Source organism: Anolis sagrei, chromosome X (assembly GCF_037176765.1).
Source record: "Anolis sagrei isolate rAnoSag1 chromosome X, rAnoSag1.mat, whole genome shotgun sequence".
NCBI lineage: Eukaryota > Metazoa > Chordata > Lepidosauria > Squamata > Dactyloidae > Anolis > Anolis sagrei.
The window spans coordinates 22,590,781-22,613,228 of NC_090034.1; the positions used below are offsets into that span (position 1 = coordinate 22,590,781).

The 22,448-nt window shown below is 42.9% G+C and overlaps 2 protein-coding genes across 2 annotated transcripts; one reads left to right on the top strand and one right to left on the bottom strand.

The window, feature by feature from the left end:
* The first annotated feature begins 43 nt into the window (after positions 1-43).
* On the top strand, positions 44-9,580 carry GNPTG (N-acetylglucosamine-1-phosphate transferase subunit gamma). Its single transcript, XM_060786418.2, has 12 exons — positions 44-125; positions 219-270; positions 1,344-1,411; positions 2,181-2,235; positions 2,328-2,411; positions 2,569-2,662; positions 2,757-2,871; positions 4,042-4,124; positions 5,045-5,170; positions 5,254-5,335; positions 6,138-6,283; positions 8,229-9,580. Exons 1-11 carry the CDS (start codon positions 59-61, stop codon positions 6,278-6,280), a joined length of 969 nt encoding a protein of 322 aa, XP_060642401.2. The 5' UTR covers positions 44-58; the 3' UTR covers positions 6,281-6,283; positions 8,229-9,580.
* ALG1 (ALG1 chitobiosyldiphosphodolichol beta-mannosyltransferase) lies at positions 9,268-19,992 on the bottom strand. The gene is made up of 13 exons (XM_060786417.2): positions 19,763-19,992; positions 19,227-19,304; positions 17,906-18,009; positions 17,061-17,209; positions 16,117-16,206; positions 15,377-15,493; positions 14,827-14,951; positions 12,456-12,494; positions 11,794-11,853; positions 11,302-11,412; positions 10,677-10,791; positions 10,120-10,195; positions 9,268-9,427 (listed from the first exon to the last, which is right to left on the bottom strand). The coding sequence occupies exons 1-13, from the start codon at positions 19,965-19,967 to the stop codon at positions 9,275-9,277; spliced, it is 1,422 nt and encodes a 473-aa protein (XP_060642400.2). The 5' UTR covers positions 19,968-19,992; the 3' UTR covers positions 9,268-9,274.
* Positions 19,993-22,448: the final 2,456 nt, after the last annotated feature.

The following is a 22,448-nucleotide window of genomic DNA, read 5'->3' on the forward strand; positions in this document are numbered from 1 at the left end:
CTGTCCCGCTTCCGGGACGCACCGGAAGAGCCCCCGGAGCCACTTCCGGCGGGGTAAGATGGCGGCGAAGAGAATGGGAGCTTCACCTCGTCTCTTCCTCTTTTTCTCGCTTTGTCTCTCCGGAGGTAAGGCCCCGCGGAGAGCTCCCCCCCCCCTTCGCGGCCCGGGCCTGCATCCCGCTCACCGCCACCTCCTCTCTCTCTCTCTCTCTCTCGCAGGTCCCGCCTCCGGAGGGAAGATGAAGGTGGTCGAGGAGCCCAACAGCTTCGGGTAAAGAGAGAGATGGAGGGAAGAAGGAGAGGAACACAAGAAGGAGGGAAGAGAGGGAGGGCGGGGTTGTTTTTAAGGAAAGCATGACCTTTAAGAGATCATCAAAGGTCTTTCTTTGGAGGCTTGTAAGCAGGGATGCTTTGAATGCGATTGTCCTGCTTCTTGGTAGGGGTTGGACTGGATGGCCCCCGAGGTCTTTCCAACTCTAGGATTCTACAATAACTTTTTAGAGAAAAGCCAAAAACCAGTTTGAGTAGAATCTTCTCAAGTGGTATACAACCAAATGTAATTATGCAAGGCAATTGGCGTCAGTTGTTAGACTGAACAACCCGTTGCCTCTCATCTGTTAGGAAATAGAGATTTGGCAGTGCATAAAAGCAGCAGAATTCCAGACATGTTTTGCATTGCCCTGTATATATATATATATAGGGCACTGAAAAACATGTCTGAAACTCTGCTGCTTTTATATATATTTACAACAACTCAGAGCGGCTTAGGTAGGTAAAGGTTTCCCCCAGACATTAAGTCCAGTTGTGTCTGACTCTGGGGGTGATGCTCATCTCCATTTCTAAGCTGAAGAGCCGGCGTTGTGCGTAGACACCTCCTAGGTCATATAGCTGGCATGACTGCAAGGAGCACCGTTACTTTCCCGCCTGAGTGGTACCTATTGATCTACTCACATTTGCATGTTTTTGAACTGCTAGGTTGGCAGAAGCTGGGGCTGACAAGCGGGTCAACAAGTTCAGCAGCTCAGTGCTTTACCCCACTACGCCACCGAGGGCTCCTCAGAGCAGCTTACAAGTTATATATACATACAATACATTATATTATTAGTATAGTACAATATCAGTGTTATATATTACTATATTGTACTATTCCATTATATTGTAAAATTATTAGTAATATTACATGTAATATAAAACATAGAATTATAATATATTTGTATTATATATATATATATATATATATATATATATATATATATATTCTCCCATAAAAGAATTTGTTTTATATCATAGAATCATAAGGTGCAAGTTTAAAATTGATCATTCAAATGGTCTTTCTTCCTCTAGGCTCAACAACCCCTTCCTGCCTCCATCAAACCGCCTCCAGCCCAAGGCCTCCCCAGCACCCCCTGCAGGTGAGAACCCCACCCACCCCTTCCTCACTTCTTCGTTCTCTCTTTTGTCTTCTAGCTCTCCTTCCTTCCCTCTTGTCACCTCACTCGCTTAAAAGGTGCAACTTTATAGCAAGCATGGACTAACTTCAGCTCTCCCCCCAGGTATTTTGGACTTCAGCTCCCACAATTCCTAACAGCTGGTAGCCTGTTAGGAATTGTGGGAGTTGAAGTCCAAAACACCCTGAGGAAGGGCTGAAGTTGGCCTTTGTCTGCTTTAGAGACAGAGAGAGCCAAGTAACCAGACATTTCTTGCTCTCAGAAAAAAAACCACTTTATTATACTTTCCCACCTTTCTGGGGGCATCACACAATCCTTGTCAGGTTAAGATCAGGCAATTTCACAGCATGGTCCATATCCTCAGCCCTTTGTCTAATCCTTATCAGTAGGAAGTCTTCATCGTAAACTCACCAGTGGAGCAGGGGAAGGTCCAGCAAGTCTTATCAAGGCCACTTGTGTCTAGCAGGGTGGGTCATGAGGTGCTTACACTCCATCTCTCTTGGTCTCCTTCTTTATCTCCCTCTTGTCTCCTTCTTTTCTCATCTCTCTTCTATTCTTCTTCCCCTCTCCTTCCCTTCTGTCCTTCCTCTTCTCCCTCCTCTGTCTCCTTCCTTTCTTTTCTCCCTCCCTTCACTTCTCTAGCCTTCCTCACCATCCTTTCTCCCTTCGCTCTCTGCTCTGCTCCTCCTTTGCCCATCAGTTCTTGAGCCTTTCTCTCTCTCCTCTATTCTAGGCCCCTCACATCTCTTCCGACTGGCAGGGAAATGCTTCAGTTTTGTGGAATCCATGTAAGTCCATCACTGGGAGGCTTTAGGCGCAATCCCCACTGGACAGTCCCATAACCCTTTCTGGCCTCTCTATCTCCCTCTCCCCACAACAGGTACAAGTACGAGTTCTGTCCCTTCCGCAATGTCACACAACACGAGCAGACTTTCCGGTGGAATGCCTACAGTGGGATCCTGGGGTAAGAGCCATGTGCCTGTGGGTGCAGTTGAGCTTGGCAGGAAAGGGCTTCCCAGAGGATGTGGTTGGGTCCCGCCACTTGCCCGTAATGGGAAAAATTACCTTTTGATCTATGTATATTTGGAGAACCTCCTCTGAGAGATTTTGCTTCCCTCTAGAATCTGGCGCGAATGGGAAATCGAGAACAAGACTTTTGCGGGGATGTGGATGAGAGATGGTGACTCCTGCGGAACCAAGAACAGAGAGACCAAGGTCAGCAAGAGGGCTGAGTGAGAGACCTGTGCTCCTTGGGTGCCGGCCTCTCTGTTTCTTCTGTAACGGCTCCCCTTCTTCGCCTGCCTTTCAGGTGCATCTTGTCTGTGGGAAGAGCCACCGCTTGGCTCAGGTCTCTGAACCCAGCACCTGCCTTTATGCGCTTACCTTCGAGACACCGTTGGTCTGCCATCCGCACTCCCTCTTAGGTAGGAAGAATGCATGCCTCCGGAGCAGTGCCTTCAGGCCTGTATCTGAGCTCCAGCAGGAGCAGGGGTCTGTTGGGTCTTAAAGGGCTGAATTGTAGGTGTCCTGCAGCACATTTTGCTCTAGTTTTCCAATGAATATCTCATAGAATCTCAACCAATTCAACTTAGTTTGTGGCAACCACAAAAACAAAAGTTTCTGGAGTATAACAACTGCTTTCAAAATAAGGACCATACAATTAAACAGGAAACAGCACCTACAGTCCAGGAACAGATTTTTTTTCCACATCTTGTTACATAGTGTTGTTGTTGTTATTTATATCCCACCTTTTCCCTCTAAAAAAGAGACTAGAAAGCAACGTGCAGTAAGACCAATGCGATGCAATTTAACAACTAAAAGTATACAACTAATAATAATATAATAATAATAATAAACCTTATTTATACCCCACCACCACCTCCCCAATGGGGACTTGGAGCAGCTTACATGGGGCCAAGCCCAGACAACATATTAACACAAAATATAACCAGACAACATATTAAGACAAAATATAACCAGAGCATAAACAATAAACAACATCATCAAATTACATCAAGAAAAAAGAAAAAAATTATAAACACAGACATAAAATAACATTCCAATAAGCACAATCACTATTATTACTATTTGTATCCCGCTTTCTCTCTCTAAAAATAGACTAAAAGCGGCTCACAATAAAAAGCAATACAACACAATTTAAAACCTAAAGATTTACAATTATTATTGTTTGCATCCCACTTTTTCTCTCTAATAAAACCAATGAGATACAATTTAAAATCTAAAAATATACCACTATTATTATTAAAAAGAGGCTCAAAGCAGGACATAATAAAACCAAAGCTGCTCACTATAAAACCAATGCAATACAATTAAAACCTTAAAATATGCAAACAATGGAATTAAATATGAACAATGGAATTAAATATGAACAGTATTACAAATAAACAATTAAAACACATTTATCTAATTAAAACCTCAGCATCCCCTCCTTCAGACCCTTCAGGCTGCCACTTTCTCCCTAAAACTGGAAGCCAATGAAAAGTGGCCTCTGGAGCAACAAAGCCTAGGGTTGCCATGGAGGCCCAGGTCCAGTAAGTGACTTCTCCTCTTTTTCCTCTTCCTTCCCATTGCAGTGTATCCTGCTTTGCCTAAAGACCTCCAGTGGAAGTGGGACAGAGTGGAGCAGGCGCTGTATGACGAGCTCATCACGGAGCAGGTGTGTCCTCCTTCCCTTTGGGGAACACAGCGGAGGCCCTGGCCCACAGGAGCCCCACATTCCCTTCGGTTCAGAGGGATCATAGAATCCTTGACGAAAGGGATCCCCAGGGGCCATCCAGACTACCTCCTTCTGCTTTCAGCTGGGAAAGTGCAATCTGATCCCACCCAACAGATGGCCACCCAGCCTCATAGGCATTAGTGGGTTTATGGAGAAATAGGGATGAAGAATCATAGAATCCTGCAGTTGGAAGAAACCCCAGGGGCCATCCAGTCCAAACCTCTTTTGCCATAAAGGAAAAATTAAATTTAAAGCTCTCCTGACAGATGGCCATCCAGTCACATTGACGCAGATAATCGTTATTGAAATATTGGAGCTGTTTTTATTACTCCCCTCATACAAAAGATACCTGATAGAAATGATGACTACTATCTAAAGCATCTCCTAGACCAGGGGTACCCAAACTTTTTAATCAGAGGGCCAGGTCACAGTCCCTCAAACTGTCATAGACAATAGGGAACCATCGCGCACTCTTAGGGTGGCTAAGTTTTGTGCTGCTACTATAAACATAAGGAGGAAGATTGTGGATAATAGTGGATGATTTTAATGGACATTTTAGTGTCTGTACCCACAGATTTTATAAGAGCCAATCCAGATGTCTGTGTTGGGGACTTTCTGCTTTTAAGGTTTTGCATCATTGATCTTAATGTTAATATATTTTTTAATAAACCCCCTCTGATTTAAATGTTTTAGGGCCTTGTATTACAGATCTGTGACCATCACAATAAAATTCACTTTTGAGTCTTGTAGTCCAACTACATATATTTTTAAATAATGTTACTGTAACAAACTGAACAGTCAAGATGCCCATATCCCCTTGGCCTGTTGGTCATCATTGCCCTCACCTTCTCCTCTTCAAGGGATACAAGAAGCGGCTGAGAGAGATCTTTGAAGACGCTGGCTTCTATCAAGCAGCAAGAGAGATAGACGGGAAGAAAACCGAATCCCCAGAGACAGCGTTTGACTCCTTGGACAAGTGCAACCAGGTACATTACCTTTAAGGTCTGATAGCTGCCTTCTGGACCTTGAGAGAAACTGCCTGGGATTCAACACTCTTTGTCTTCTCTAGGAGTCCAAGAAACTCTCTGAAGATCTGCAGAAACTTAAGGATTTATTGACCCAGCATGGAGTGGCCTATGAAGCAGCCCTAGGTAGGTCTGACAAATTTCCCCCCACTTCTTAAAGGAACATGCTATTTGGAAATAGAGTTGGTTAACAACAGCTATAATAAAAATAACATCATCATTAGTTTTCTGTCTCCAAACTGAACTGGAAAGTGTCTTCTGTCTGAAGCCTCTGTCGGTTTCCTGTATGGGTTTAGATAGACCTGTTCTGCTGTTTTTCCTTTGTTTCCTCAATATTTTTAGTTTAAAATTTTGACAGAAAAAGCCACAAATCAACAACAACCATAATTATACATATATAAACACATACATGCCTGGCAATTACATATAAAACTATATAACATCAATTTCTGCTCTGATCACACCTGAGTCTAAATTACAAACATATTCATATATACATATGAGTTTCTTTCCTTTTTATGGTATTTTTCTTGCACCTTATGTCTCACATATAGCTTCCTTCTTCTTATTGTTACATTAACACATTTCTTAACAGCTTATATTTCCAAACCGCTTTGAGCCTTGGGTAATAAATTATTATTATTATTATTATTATTCCCTTTTCCTCAGATAAATATTGGTTAAAAGGTTTATGTTATTCTAGGAAGGTATCTAGTGAGTTATCCTTCAACTTGTCCATTTCTATACCACATCTTCACTGTTCAGTTGGTATATCTGCTGTTTTCCATTCTCCTACTGCTGATCGCATCTTTTGCTGCAACATTCTTTCATGTTCTTTTCTATTCAGTCGTCCAACATTCCTAGTTATACCCGTTCTTCTTGAAGTGGGTTTCTGTCTCAAGGATCCCCCTCTTTTTCTGTGTTGCAGCTGAAGGCGGTGATGGAAAGCAGGCCCTGGAAAGGCTCCTGGCGGAAGCGTCTCCTCCTGCCCTTCCCTCAAAGGCCGGTCACCAGGCCCTGCGCGGAGACCCTGGAACAATTAATGGCTCCCTGTGGAAGGGACGGGACTGAGAGGTAGGTCCCTGCTCATCCTCCCTTACCGTATGCTTGTGGCTCAAGGAGGGGCTCACAGTGCTCTTCGCACAGGCTGAACTACAACTCCCAATCCCCCCCCCCCCCCAAAAAAAAACCTGTCATGAATACTTTTCAAAATTTAAAAAGCATTAAAAGGTTCTTTTATTTCATTTGCATCGAGACAGAGTATCCCGCAGAGCGATATAGAGAAAGAAAGTAGACACACAGGCTCTGAAGCTACATTGGATAAACAAACAAGGGGAATTGCATTTTACTCAGCATTCACAACCATAAACATCACTCATTATCATTCATACATTACCAGCCCTTCTTCCTTCTCCTGGAAAAAAGATCCCGAAGTAGGCCAGATTGCATTTCCAGCAAATCTGCCATTCTGCAAATACATCATCTTCCTCCATACCTTGGAAAAGATGACGGGTGGACAAGACTCCTCTGGTCTACCACAATTTTGGAATAGTAGTGTCTCTTATATAGCATATTTCTTGCTGATGCTGTTCCAAAATGTTAATGAATGACAGGTGTTTTCCCTACGTGTCTGTGCTGTGAATGCGCACTAATGGTACTCTCTCTGCGCATGCGCAGTCTCATCCGGAATCTTCAGTTAAAATTTAAAAGAAAAAGCGGTTGGCCCCGCGCACACTCCCCAAGATAGCATAAATAGCCCGCGGCAGGCCAACCGCCTCCAGATCTCTTCATCCGCGCCTAAGAGCAGCAACAACCGGATCTTCCTGTTTTAGACTCGGTTTAATTAGAAATTTATTTAGATATGTCCCTTACGAAGGGCTTTAAACGTTGCTCTGCCTGCCAGAGCAGTTACCCGGATAATGATGCACATTCGATGTGTATCGCCTGTTTGGGTGAAGGACATCTTTCACAGGCATGTTCAATATGCCAGTCCTTCACCCCACAAACACGCCCATCCTCCCCGCAGTTTGTCATGCCTCCTCCTTCTGGCTGCTTTGGCGGCGGAAGAGATCTGGAGGCGGTTGGCCTGCCGCGGGCTATTTATGCTATCTTGGGGAGTGTGCGCGGGGCCAACCGCTTTTTCTTTTAAATTTTAACTGAAGATTCCGGATGAGACTGCGCATGCGCAGAGAGAGTACCATTAGTGCGCATTCACAGCACAACACTAGGGAAACTACGGTTACAGGTAAGCAACCTCTCATTTTCCCAAACTCAAACTTCCTGGCTCCATCAGATATTAGCTTTTCCTTAACCGATGTAGCTTTTCTTTCTTAAGGAGCATTGTGTTTGCATCCTTTAAAAAGCCATTTTCGCTGGTAATGCAAATATGTTGTTTTCCACCAAGAGTTAACCATTCGGTTCATGTCAGCAGTTCTCTTCAGCAACTTTTAGTTACAGTTCATGAATTTTCCTTTTATAGTTTTGCAGGTTTTGTTTCTTAGGATGGCATCTCCAAGCCCCGGCCATATATCTTTCATACAATTTCATTCAAATCTAACATAATGTATTAATGGCAAACGCCTTCATTATTTTCTGCTGTTCAATGGAACAGCCATCTTGGAAATCGCATACATAGATAAAAATATAAAAAGGTAAAGGTAAAGGCTTCCCCTGACATTAAGTCTAGTCGTATCCAACTGGGGTTGGTGCTCATCTCTATTTCTAAGCCAATGAGCTGGCATTGTCTGTAGATGCCCCCAAGGCCATGTGGCCGGCATGACTGCATGGAGCGCCGTTACCTTCCTGCCAAAGTGGTACCTATTGATCTACTCACATTTGCACGTTTAATTTTACTTATATATATATATATATATATATATATATATCGTGTGTGTGCATATATATATTCATGTTTATGATATTACATAATATACATTATCATATCATATAGACATCTTATATATTTTATATGTAAAGGGGGAAAGGCCATGTGCTGACCTGACATCTCATCCTTTTCCAGGACACTTGCACCCCAAAAGAAGAACCGGGATCACAGATGAGAGAGAGCTGATTGACCAAACCTCACAAAATGATTGTTGACAGGTAGAAATGTTGGATGTTACTGTTAGGCAGAAGACATGAAATGCAGAGGGGTGACCCACAGCTCAACAACAGTCCTGTCTGTGAAAGGGATCTGGGAGGATCAGTCTGCCACAAGCTGAACATGAGCCAACAATGTAATGTAGCAGCGGAAAATACAATTCTGGGCTGTATCAAAAGGAATCTAGTGTTTAGATGACGGGAAGTCCTGGTGCTCCTTTGTTCTATTTTGGCCAGACCTCTTCACCTGGAATGACAACCCTGTTTCTGAGCAAAGCAATTAAGAGGTATGTTGAGTCTGAGCTGGAAGGGGTCCAGAGGAGGGTGGCTAAAAGGATTCAAGGCCTGGAAGCCAGGAATCATCTCTCTTGAGGAGGAACAGCTTAAAGAGCTGGGTCTGTTGAACTTTGAGAAGAGAAGGCTGAGAGAAAGGGACAGGAGAGGAACTATGTCTAAGCATTAGAAGGGCTGTCCTATGGAAGAAGGAGCCGGCTACCTTTCTGCTCTGGAGACTAGGCCTCAATGGAGCCAAGGGTTCAAATCCTAGAAAATGAGATTCCTCTGAAAGATTAGGAAGACCTAACCAGAAGAAGATGTGTTCGACTGTGGAGCCCTCTGCCTCAGTCCAGGGGAGATTCCCTCCTTCTCCAGACATTGAAGCAGTGGCTGGATGGCCATCTGTCGGGAGTGAACAACAGACCTCACAACCTCTGAGGATACCTGCCCTAGATGTGGGCAAAACCTCAGGAGAGAATGCTTCTGGAACATGGCCATACAGTCCAGAAAACTCACAGAAACGAGAGATATCTACATTCCCCAAATCCTGACCCAGCATTACATATAGCCTGAAGGCCATAAAGGTTGGGCACCATTCCAAAAGCTTTTGACTCATTATGTAAGACCACTTTTTTAAAAAAAGGTTTTAATTTATGAATATTTTTCAGCATTACAAATAATTAGGAATATTTAACTTCTATGTTGTTTGGCTGAGCTGCTGCTGAAGAGAGGAAGGACTGCCTGTTCCCAACTTTCGTCCCACCGCAGCTGCCGGGCCGAGCGCAGGTTTCTTCGGAATAAGCTCAGTTTGCCCTCCACAGCAGGGAATTCCCAGAACAGCATCTGCAATGTTATATACAGAGAATATGAGAAAAGATTAGCAGGACCCAAGGCAGAATGGAAATGTTGCATTTCAAACTTTGCATCCTATACCAGCAACTATTGAAAACTGGTGAACAGAATTGTTCTTTTAAAATAAAGATGTCTTAAATTAAACTGCCTTGTTTATTCTCATGTAGTAGTTCAATTGTCTCGCCACGTTTTGTGGAAGTCTGTCTGCAATAGGCATTTAATGGTCAGGCTATTGGCTTACAAAAAAGAAAAGAACAATTAAAAACACACACTGGACTCATAAAAGTAACAATGTGTAATTGCAAGATTAGAATATAAAGCAATGGATGCATATGACCAGGGGAATGATCCCACCTAAACACCAGGAAGAACTTTGTTACTCAAAGAGCTGTTCAAAAGCCCTGGAGTGTGGTGGAAGCTCCTTCTTTGGAGGCTTTTGAGCAGAGGCTGGATGGCCATCTGTCAGGAGTGCTTTGAATGTGATTTTTCTGCTTCTTGCCAGGGGACATGATTGGATGGCCCACGAGGTCTCGTCCAACTCTATGATTCTATGAAAAGTGGAATATATTGCCTTGGTGGACTCTCCATCTTTGGATATCTTTAGATAGAGGTTGGATGGGCATATTGAAGAAGTGCTGTAATTATGCACTTGATTCTAAGACATGCTCTTAAGGCGCTATTACCTTCAGTTGCTCTGCAAGTTCACTCGAGTCCTTGAACACCAAACCATTCACTTCATGCTTCACAAGCTCATGTAAACTACAGTGAAACAAACACAGGACAGGCAGATGTTTACTGGCAAGAATCAATTCAGGGAAGGCATTCTTTCCTTAGCTTTGCCCATTCTCAGGTAAAACGTGTGTGGAGTAAGCCAGCTATGAATCTGAAGTCCCTTCAGGCCCTCTATCATGTAAGTCACATCTCTGCACATTGCGCAGCCTGAAAGAGACCCAACACTTGCTGGAGAATTAACCATTTCACCTGCTTTCGCGCTGTTTTAATGACTCCCCAATTACATTTGCATGCCCCTTTTCTCCTTGGCGTACAGTGACTAAAGACCACACGCTGTCTCCTTTAAAGTAGGGTAGTTTAAGAAATTATTGATCTCTTAGTTCTTACTCAGTGTGTGTTAGAATGTCAAGCTGTTGGTGTCTTTTGTGTTAGTTTGCACGAGGCTCCAGCTAACCGCAGGGGATCCCTCTTCCTTTGTTTCACCGACCAAATTTTTAACAACACTTACCACTGGAAGTGGACTGCACAGACAGGCAGGCAGCAGCCAAACATGTCCACCACCTTCATTGGCAGATCCAACCCACTGGAAGACTTATGGAGGCAAATGCCCAAGTCTGCTGAACCTGCAAGAGTGAATCACATTCATTCTGCAAAGACGTCTCCTTACAACAAGATGCCAGCTCTCTAAAAGTAACTGCATTTCATCCAGGCTTCTCCCGGAATGAATCAAGGAGGTCTGGGACTTTTACGATGAGGCCTACCCAAGAGGAGTTTGCATTGCACAAAGCTGGTGCATGCACAGGGATTGTAGAACAAGCTCTAACAAAGCATCCACTTTCATGGCCAAGAGCTCAAGCCATTGCACAGAAGGATTGGGAGTTTCACTTTTTTGTGACCATTGCCTTCAAGGAAAGGGAAAGGGAAAGGGGGGGGGGGGATGAAAGCAATACAGGGACAAAGTTTCCCTTCTACCTTAAGAGAGACCACCAGGCAGAAGTTTAAACAAAGGCAGATCTATAAGGGACTGGATTTAATGATATGATCTACTTGTGAGAAAATGAGCTGCTACAGGCATAGGGAAGGGATGGCATTGGCCACATTGAAGTATGGAGAATTTTGGAGGAACTCCTCACCAAGCAGGACAGGGTAGTCCTCCGCTTCCAACCAGGGAGTGCAGATCTGGATATGCTTGAACTTCAGTTTTTCAATCAGCTTATTATAATATTCCTTCAGGGGTCCTTTGCCTTTTCAGACACATAAAAATGGGACAGCGTAAGCCATAAAAGGTGACACCACATGAGTGAGGATCATTTTGTACACCCAGGGAACAGCTTAGAAAAATGACTTCTTTTCAGAATGCAACTTCCAGAATCAGTGGCAAGACTTGGGAATTGTAGGGCAGGAAAAGAACTTTGAAGAGAGAGGACATATGTCAGTTTGTCACAGCAAAAATAAATAAATCAGAGTCTTATTGGCCTTTGAAGATCAGCACAATCTACATTTTTCTGGATGGCAGCTCACTTTATAGAATTCAAGGAATAATACCTCAATGAGCAGAAAAGTTCTTAGTAACACAGAATGTAGGAGCTTAAAGGAACATAACATTAACAATTAAAACATCTTACCTGTTATTACACAGACTAAAGGAGGCAGTTTTGTTCCACCATTGAGAGCATTTTCATAGTCTGTGGAATTAAGAGAGAAAAGTGTGTCTTACCATATTCACCATGTAACAATTCTTTAGGACAGTGACCTGTAAGAACGAAAATATGGACTGCAGCCTTACCATTACTACACTGTTGCCTCAAAACCATGCAGCAATGAAAGCAATTAGTCTCATAAAACCCTCTTATAGTGCTGAGGCAATGGGCACATTGGGAGGGGAGAGGCTGACTACGCACAAAAGATTACTACTACCACATCAATTATTAAATCTGGTTTTCTGTGGAAGAATTCAGTGGAAACAATTACATACAAAGTTGATTACAACTTGATTCCAAAGTGAAACTAGAATAGAAAAGTACAGAAGGGAAAGAGTGAGCATTGGTTGTTAACTATTCTTTTTTCCAATTTTATATGAGCCACCCTAGAGCCAATGAAAACTTGAGGATTCCCACATTAGGAAGAAGAGCCTTTGGGTGCCCTACATTATCCCCCTGATGGAGAAAGAAGCTGTAAGTTCCAGGCAAAGCAATGAAGAGAAATCACAATAGGACCCAAAGTAGATGCAAGGATGATCAAACAATTCATTTTTGAAATAATACAGAACACATTGTGGGAAACCTACCTTCTAAGGCTTCTAAGAGGATGGAAAAATCTTCATCCTCTAGAAAGAAAAACAGGAGAGAAATGACAAAGTTGAGTCTAAATGCATTTCAGTTAAACACTATAGAAAGAATTCCTACAAGTGTGGTTTCAGATTCTAAAAGCTTTGAGTGCAATGATGGAAGCATTCTGATTTATAAGCCAACAAATAAGCAACCCAACTGACACCCCTACAAGGTGTCCTGGAGGACTCTACAATTTGTCTTTTTAAAAATAGCTAACGCCTTAATATTAATGCAGATTCAGTATTATTCCAAATCTCTAGAAGTCTTTTGGATTTTGGAAATACCTACACTTCCACATAGGTATATGATGAGATATTTTAGAAGTGGAACCCAAGTCTGAACACATAATTGATTCGTATTTCATATATTCCTTCTACACATAGCCTGAAGTTTATTTATTTATTTACCACACTTATATCCTACCCTTCTCAACATCGAAGGGGACTCAGGGTGGCCTAACAAAGGTAGCAATACAATGCTGCACATACAGTACATCGGTAAATAAACAGACTCAATTAAAACCAAACCAATTAAAACATCAATTAAAATCACATAATCCAGAATATATTTCAGGCCAGTCCGAGTCATCATTATGTTGATTATAGTCTCTTATTTCACTGCTTTCATTATTGACCAAAAGTCTAATCCCAGAGCCAGAGCCCTGAAAGTCAGGACGGAGGGAGCCGATCTAATTTCACTGGAGGGGAGTTCCATAGATGAGGTGCCACCACTGAGAAGGCCCCTTCTCTCATCCCCACCAATTGTGCTTATGAGAGGGGTGAGACCGAGAGCAGGGTCTCCCTGGACGATCTTAGCCTCTGAGGTGGTTCATAGAAGGAGATATGTTTAGGCAGGTGTAAAGAGGTCGTTAAACTGCTGCCACCAATTGTAACGATGACCGTTTTAATGCCACCGAATGTGAAGGTGCGAGTGGTAAAACACCCACTGCCACCTAATCTATGAGGGAAGCCGGGCAACGATCAATATCAGCCTAGGAACTATTTTATATAGGGACTGTTTCTGGCTGACTTTAGTATTGCAGGCTGTTCAACTTAGGAGAAACTGTATCAGGCAAGGCTTGAGGAAAAAGTAACAAGTTTATTTTAACAGGAGTATAACAATGTATAACTGTTCTTCAAAAGAGGCACAAATCTTGATGGATACATTGGAAAGGTTTCATGAGTAAACTCAGGCAAACACTTCATAAGGTTTCACAGCTGGCACAGCAGGCTTAAACCCAGCCAAACCTTGATTCTTAATTTAGAATCAACAACCCCCTGTACCGGGTCCTTTTTAAAACACTTTTTAAAACACAGCTGCCTCTGAAGAGGCGGTTGGCTCTGCCCCTGTTGCTATGGCAACTCAGCTAACACCAAGCCGCTCTCTCCAACAAAACATAATCTTACATACTTACCATCCCTAAAGTATTGTTAAAATTACACATAACCAAAGAAATAAAACTTACACATCGTCACAGCAGGTAAGCTGGGCTGGAGCCAGTACTTTGAATTGTGCTTGGTATCAGATTGGCAGCCAGTGTTGCTGATGTAACAGGAGAGTTGTATGCTTCCTGAACCCAGCTCCGGTGAGAAATCTGGCTGCTGCCCGTTGGACCACTTGGAGCTTTCAAACAGTTTTCAAAGACAACCCCACATAGAGTGAATTGCAATAGTCTATTCGGGATGTAACAAGAGCATTGAGCACCGTGGTCAAGTCTGACTTCCCAAGGTACGAGTGCAACTGGTGCAAAAGTTTTAATTGTGCAAAAGTTCCGCTGGCCACCACCGAAACCTGGGATTCCAGGATCAGTGATGAATCTGGGATCACTCCCAAGCTGTGCAGCTGTGTCTGCAGGGGGAGTGTAACCCCATGCAGGACAGGCTGTAACCCTATGCCCTGTTTGGCCTTTTGACTGACCAGGAGTACCTCTGTCTTGTTTGGATTCAATTTCAATTTGTTCGCCCTCATTCAGACCATCACAACCGCCAAGCAATGGTTAATGTACACAATATTTTTAATAGTTTTGTGCACAAAATAAAGTTTGGGGACACTTAACCATCAGAAAACAATGGGATCAGTGTCTCAGCTATGCATTCTGGATAAGGGATGTCCAACTCGTATTATACTCAATTCTGTTTTGGGGTTTCATCTTATAAGTGGTCATCTATATTCCTACTAAATTAGAAAGAATTCCCAAAAGTCTCAAGGAAGATCTGCTGAAGGATGTGGAATTCCCCCATATTTCTCACAGCAGAGAAGCTCAGTTTGCATGTCACGAACCAACAATTCAAATACACCAAAGGAAAAGATAAAAAATATAGTAAAGACCTGTCCAGCTAGTGCTACTGACGAGGAGAGCCGGTCGGTCCTTTTGGAGCATCACATTCCCACTTCTGACATCAAGTTGTGTAAAAGCAGATTTCTCAACTTCACCTGGGAGATTGGACTCTGCTCTGAGAAGAAAGAGTACTTTAAAGACCAGCCTTTAAAAGAATCCATACCTGAAGCAAACACATCAGAACTGGATTGAAAATATGGCTTCATTAATCAATGAAGAGCAACCCAGACATGTAAAAGAGGAACAGACACAAGCTACTCCATTTGGGAGTCCTAACATTTCATGTATATCTTCACCCATTTATTAGTTTATTTGCCTGTCCTGCCAATGCCTGTCTGAAAAGATGCAAAATTGGAAAAGACTTGCCTATTTTCATATTATGAGCAAACCTTTCAAATTAACACAAGGCAAATGCACCAATGTGCTTTCATAGATGTTGTAGCCAAAAGGAGAGGGGGGTGTGTGTTAATGAATATTATTATTATTCTAAATGAGACTGAAAACTAGACTTTAAAAAGGTCAAACATGCTTCTAACTTACGCTGGCAGGGCTCTAAAGGGAGCATAGTCTTTGACGAGTTTCATAAATAAGTGATGCTGGTCACTCAAAGGTGTCTCCTTGAAGAATGATGCCGGCTTGTCATACAAGGTTATTGCTCTGCAACACAAATGGTTTGGCAATGAAAACAAAGATAACGTCACAAACATGATAAGAAAGAAAGTATGTATCTTTTAAAAGTGCTTCCCAAACACTCACACAAAATTAAGACTGAAGATCTCTCACTCAGAGGTATGCAGCTAAACCACTAGATGTTTTTGACCTTCAATTCCATTAGTCTCAAGAAAATAAAATTCATTAATGTCTGGAGCGCCAGAAAGGGATTGTGCTGTGGGCCATATGTGTGGACTCCTTGAACTGCATACTTTTAGGCATCCTCTCAAGCCGATTATATTCACATGTATGTATGTAGATGCCTTTCAGTACAACTAAAGCTACAAACAACGTATAAAGGCTTTCCAACAAAACAATGCTATGATACAGCAAAGATGTATACATTCAAATTTAATATCTTGTTTAAAATAATAATCCCAGTTACATTTTTGGACAATTATACACATGACAATACTACCCCCTTCTAAATATATGGGGTTGAGGGACTTATCCAGGAGGACTGACTATTTCTGTATGGCTGTCTAAACCCTGGATCAAGGGGTCTGGAACATTCCTTCTAAGTATGTACTCCTTATTTGGTGAGATCCTATTTCGAGCCCTTGATTTACCTAATATTACAGTTCTTCCCAAGATCCTCTTTCATTGCATTCGTCACACAAATGTTGTCATCAGAGAAGCGGCCAAAGAATTCTTCATACCTAAAAGCAAGTGAGCTTCCATCCATTACTAAATCCTGAAATCTACGTATCCCCGCTCAAGACATCTGCAGGGAAATGTATCACTCCCCTGCAGTTGTAATGATTTTTTTTTTAAAGTAAACTAAAGCTGAACCAAATGACTACAAATCCTCTGCTACCAACCGTTCATTTCTTAACCCTCTTTAAGCTCCAGTAATGTAAATTATATTTAATTACAACTTCCAACATTGGCACCATTTCAAGCTAGGAGCCCCCAGTGGTGCAATAGGTTAAACCCTTGTGTCGGAAGGATTGCTGACTGAAAGGTCGGGGAGCATGGTGAGCTCCCGCCTGTCAGCTCCAGCTCACCATGGGGGGACATGAGAGAAGCCTCCCACAGGACAGTAAAACATCAAAATACCCAGGTGTCCCCGGGGCAACATCCTTGCAGACGGCCAATTATCTCACAAGTTGCTCCTGACACACACACACACAAAACCAAGCAGAAAAATGTGGCTTTAAGAAACAACACTAAATAATGCAAAATAAATAATGCAGAATTCCGGGATCACTGGCTTGAACATAGCGTCAAGTGCAAGTTGTAAATAATCCAGCAGTATATATATATTAAAACAATGAAAGAAGCAGAAAAAATACTGGGCAGAGAACTGAGCCCAACTTCAGCAAAACTGGAAATACACACACACACACAATTCCATTGAGCCTTTTAAAAGATTTGTCTTGGTGTTTTCAAAAACGTAACACAGAATAAAAGTCTATGCAAGTTTTTCATTTTTTGAAAACACATCACTGCTCCATTTGTATACTGACCAAGTGTTTATTATGAATTTTAAAAAAGAAGAAATTGTACAAACCATTTTGCAATCCGCACTATAGGGTGCCTCTTTCCATGCGTCAGACTCATGATTGTATAGCCATAGTTGTGCCAATCGATGATGAACTTGCTCCCTTGGAGAAGACAAACCAACCATGTCACTGCTATGCTGGGCAGACCTGGAGGATTCTTGTTCATGAAATGAGGGCAAAAGAGAAGAGGTTTAATATGGTTTATTGTTTGTTTCCACTATGGCTGTAAACCCTTCCTGAAAATACTCACTGAAAGTCAAACCTCTCCTCTGTACTGCACCATTACACTATGTAACACAATTTTTGCTCCTGAGTTATAAATGTCATTTTCTAATTGGTTCAATTATAAAAACACAAAAAGTTTATTAAACTGCAAAAACTTTGTTTTTGCGGGAGGGACGTCATGCAGTACATTTTGCTCTACTTTTTCTATGAATCTCTCACAGAGTCTCAACCAATTCAACATAATTTGTGGCATTAGCAGTGCTATAACAGTTGGGCCTAACTATTGGATTCAGACTACTATTCTCCCTTATCAACCATGTTATTATCCTCACAACAATCTTATGGGCCCTTCCACACATCCCTATATCCCAGAACATCAAGGCAGAAAATCCCACAATATCTGCTTTGAACTGGGTTATCTGAGTCTACACTCAGATAATGTGAGATTTTCTGCCTTGACATTCTGGGATATAGGGCTGTGTGGAAGGGCCCTATGAGGTAAGTCAGGCTGAGAGGTCACTCCATGAGCCCCTTCCTTGGGATTTGAACCTCTGGGCTCTAACTTCTACTCTATAAACATTGATTTACAAATGCAAATACAGTTAAGAAAACTAGGAGATGGGTGTACCTGGAGGAGGACATGACCCGGTTTGTTTATACTCAGCATCGTATACAACAACTGGAGGCTCTGCAAAATGACTTTTGCAAGATACTGGAAAACTTTTGGCCCAACTGCAGAAAGGAAATAATCTAGTATCAAAAACACAGACAGGTTGTCATCAAAGCTGTCTAAGCATTAGGGGGAGAAGGGGCAAATATATTCTAACTTAACAACATGCAGACATTAGTGTGTTTTGGTGAAAACTGGTAGTACACACTACTGTCTCATGGAAGAATTTTCCAATGCTGAACGTGTAGGTCAAGACTCTAAACTTTGGGGAAGTTCTGGGTGGGGTTGTGTGTGTGTGTGTGTGGGGGGGACGGGGGGACGGGGACGGACCAACTTTGAATAAAATTTTAATTGTACTTCTAGCATTTTAACTTTCGTATCCACCCAAAAATGTTTAAGTGTTCTTTAAATTTTTGTATATGTCATATAACGTATAATCATTACCACCATCATTTATATTTTAATAGGAGCCACTGTGGTGCAGCAAGTTAAACCACTAAGCTGCTGAACTTGCTGACCTGAAGGTCGGTGGTTCAAATCCGCAGACAGGGTGAGCTCCTGCTATTAGGCCCAGCTTCTGCCAATCATGCAGTTTGAAAACATGCAAATGTGAGTAGATCAATAGGTACTGCTTTGGCGGGAAGGTAATGGCACTCCATGCAGTCATACCAGCCACATGACCTAGGAGGTATCTATGGACAACGCCGGCTCTTCGGTTTAGAAATGGAGATGAATACCACCCCCCGGAGTCGAATTCGATTAGACCTAATGTTAAGGGCCATCTTTACCTTTACTATATTTTAATAATCTCACCATTGTCCTACAACTGAGACGCCAGATGCCTTATAACACAAGGAACAGAATTATGCAGCTAAAGAGCACAACATGGCCCCATCTACACTGCCATATAAAATCCGGATTATCTGTTTTGAATTGGATTATATGGCAGTGTAGACTCATATAATCTATTTCAAAGTAGATAATGTGGATTAATTGCCTTGATAATCTGGATTACATGGCAGTGTAGAAGCAGTCTATGTTAGGTATTTTACACATTAAAATCTTCCAATCCACCTCTTTATTAAATCCCTTACTGGATTAAAAGGAAGTTGTCTTCTCCCAGCCTTCAAGGACCCCACAAAAGGGAAAACAGTGGGGAAATGGCATCAAAGGATGGCAAAGGCTCAAGTTTTGTAATGCCCTTAAGATTTTTCTATCCAAACCACTTTTATTTGGAAACAGTGTTAGTTGAACAAACAACAAGAGACATGCACTTTACCTTGCCAGACTTTCAGCTCAGTCATATGGACAATCTCGATGTTTCCATTACGTATAATGTCACCGTGTGGGTGCGTGCCTTGAAAGAAAAGCATAAACGGTTAGGATCATTTATTCAGTATTCAAAACCGAGGAGAGGCGGGTGAGCTCCCTCTGTCAGCTCCAGCTCCTCATGCGGGGACATGAGAGAAGCCTCCCACAAGGATGGTAAAACATCAACTCATCCGGGCGTCCCCTGGGCAACGTCCTTGCAGACGGCCAATTCTCTCACACCAGAAGCGACTTGCAGTTTCTCAGGTCGCTCCTGTCACGACCAATCCAATTTATTCAGTACATACGCAAATACGAGCAAACACAACATCCAAATCAAGGAGATGCAAATTGGGTGAATGTAACATTGCATGGAGTCGGATGACAACTGGGAGTCAGACCACACTTCTCAGACCTCTGACCTGGCCCTGAGCCAGATGTCCTCTGAGCATGCGCAGAGCGCTTCAATGCCTTCTCTTTCTTCCCCGGAAACGGGCCACGGCTTACCTGGGTAGCCGACCAAGGTGACGCGGCGCCCGCGGAGAGCCAGCGAGAGCGCATGGTACTGCATCCGGGGGCTGCGTCCCAGGTCCCCCAAGACCACAACCGCCACTCGGGACTGGGTCCCGCTAGGCCTCAACCGCCGTTGCCATAGCAACAACAGGAGCGGCAGCAAGAACAGCCCAGCCGTGGCGATGACTAGGACCGCCATCTTGAAGGAAGAGGAAGCAGGAAGGCTAGAGCGGCTCTTTGGAAGAGGCCTGGGCTCCTGCGTAGGACAGAAGGAGTCAGCGCCCTCTGCTGGTCAGAGCTAGGAAAAGGAGGGAAAGCATTCCAAGAAGCCCGCGCCGACTCCTGATTGGTTGGAAAGCAGCCCAGCTAGGATCTGCTCCCTGAATGGCTCAGGACATCTTTTTTTATAGATATAGATAGTGGCGGGAAATGCAACAAGCCATCATCATTGGAGCATTTGAAGCGTCAGTCCTTTTCATGATGAGCTTAATGGTGAACGTAATAGGGTTACTTTAGGCACTGGCCAACTTCGGCCCTCCAGGTGTTTTGGACTTCAAAACAGCCGGTAGGCTGTTAGGAATTGTGGGAGTTGAAGTCCAAAACACCTGGAGGGCCGAAGTTGACCCAAGGCTGGGTTAATCCAATGTACACAATGGATACTTGGGGATGATAACCATCTCAATAGGTGATGCTGACTTGAGGCCGTTGTTTCTATTTCTTATTTGTATACATTTCATCAAAGAGTATAACCTCAATTTAAGAGTGTGACGATGTGTAACTTTTATTCTTATGGTTATGTGTTGTTTAAACACTAGTTAATAAATGGTAAGCATGTATGATTATATTTTATTAGAGATGGTGGCTGATTTAGCCTGAGCTGAGTTGCCATAGCAACGGGGGCGGAGCCAACTGCCTCTTCATGGGGCAGCTGTTTGAAAGTGGCAGTCTGTAAGCCCGTGAGCTACAGGGAAGACTGAATCTCTGGGTGGAGATCCAGGGAATTAATTTGTGACCAAAGGGGTTACAGGAAAGGACCCGGTAGTGATAAAACTACAGGGGGTTATTGATTCTGGGTTAAGAATCAAGGTTTGGCTGGGAGCCAATTCTGTTAAATAAGCCGTTTAGCTTATTTGTTTTATTAGGACAGTTGTCCAGGAAAGATACAACTGCTTATAGAAACCTCTTAAAGTCTGTACCTAAAGTTACTCATGAAACCTTACTAATGTAACCAGTCAAGATTCATGCCTCTTGTGAAGAAACAATCAAATCTGTTATACCTTGCTTGTTCCAATAAAATTGTTACTGTTCTCCTCAAGCCTTGCCTGATACAGTTTCTCTTAAGTTAAACAGCCTGCATAAGAAGTAAAACCAAACCAGGGACAGAAAACGCTACGCTATCAATACTTCTGTAAATAATAGTCCCTTTATAAACCAGCTCATAAGCTGATATTGATCATTGCCCGGCTTTCCTCACAGATTGGGTGGCAGTAATTTTACCCTCCTTTACAAAGAGCACCCCAACTTACGAGCATTTTGAGTTAAGAGCCATTGCTCAGTGCTGTTTTGCTTTGACATATGACCAGTGTTTTGAGTTAAGAGCAAGTGTGAGAGTGCAGGGCTTCAAAGGAGCAACCTCCGGGCCTTGTGTTCTTGTCTACTTTGGGACAAAGTTTGCTGTCCACTTTGCTCATGTCCACTTTGAGGAACGTTGGGTTAGTTGATTTTGTGTGGTTTTTATTCCTGGTCTCTTTGGCTTGATGAAAAGAGAGAGAGAGCAAGAGAGGGAGGGAGGCTGGAAGGAGGACAGAAGGAAGGAGAAAAGGGTACTTCTGCCTCTTTGCTTTGTGTTGCTTTGTGCTCCATGCCACAACGTTATGCTTCTACCATTTTAAAGTTGTTCTTTAATTTTTATTGTTCTACTAGCTTGGGTATCCAGCAATACCAGGGTTATTTGAAAAAGGAATTGTTTGGTTTTTGATGTTATGGATTGACCCGTTAGAAATTAGTGCAGATCCATAGGGGTGATTTGAATGCAATATTCCTGCTTCTTGGCAGGGGTGTTTTGGTACGGCTGTACCAGGAGCTCCAGCTTATCTTGCTATTTGTTGAGTGTTGCATGTTTTAAAAGTTCTATGCATTTACAGTTAGGTGGCTTTCCTTACTTTGCAGTTATTGGGTCAATGACCTGTCAATTATCATTAGGATCCCTAGTTCTGCCCCCTTTTTGGGTTTTGGAAGGAATAGGAGTCATTTTAAGTCACTCCACACAGAGAAGTCTTTCTTACAGGATTTAAACCAGGACCTCCTGTAAAAGGCTTCATCATTTACAGCTTGGCCGGGGGGAAATAGCCCCATAGCTTGGCCAGGGATATACAGTCTCAGCACAGTTTTTGCTGGGGACTTTACAGTTTGCTGAGGAACTTACAGCATCTCAGCTCTCTTGCTAGGCATCCAGGCCCATAGTGCTTCAGCCAGCCATCACTGGGAAGTGAACATCTTCCTCCTCCTGGAAGTTCTGCAAAGGTCTCTGTTCGCTAAGGGCCCTTCGCAGCAACCATAAAGCAGATTGGACCGGGTGTAGGGGCCCCGCGCCAACAGAAGAGAAGACAGATTGCCCAGGGTAGAGGTCTGGGATTTTCCCAACAGTGAAGGAACAGTTGCCTGCCCTTGGGGGCAAGAT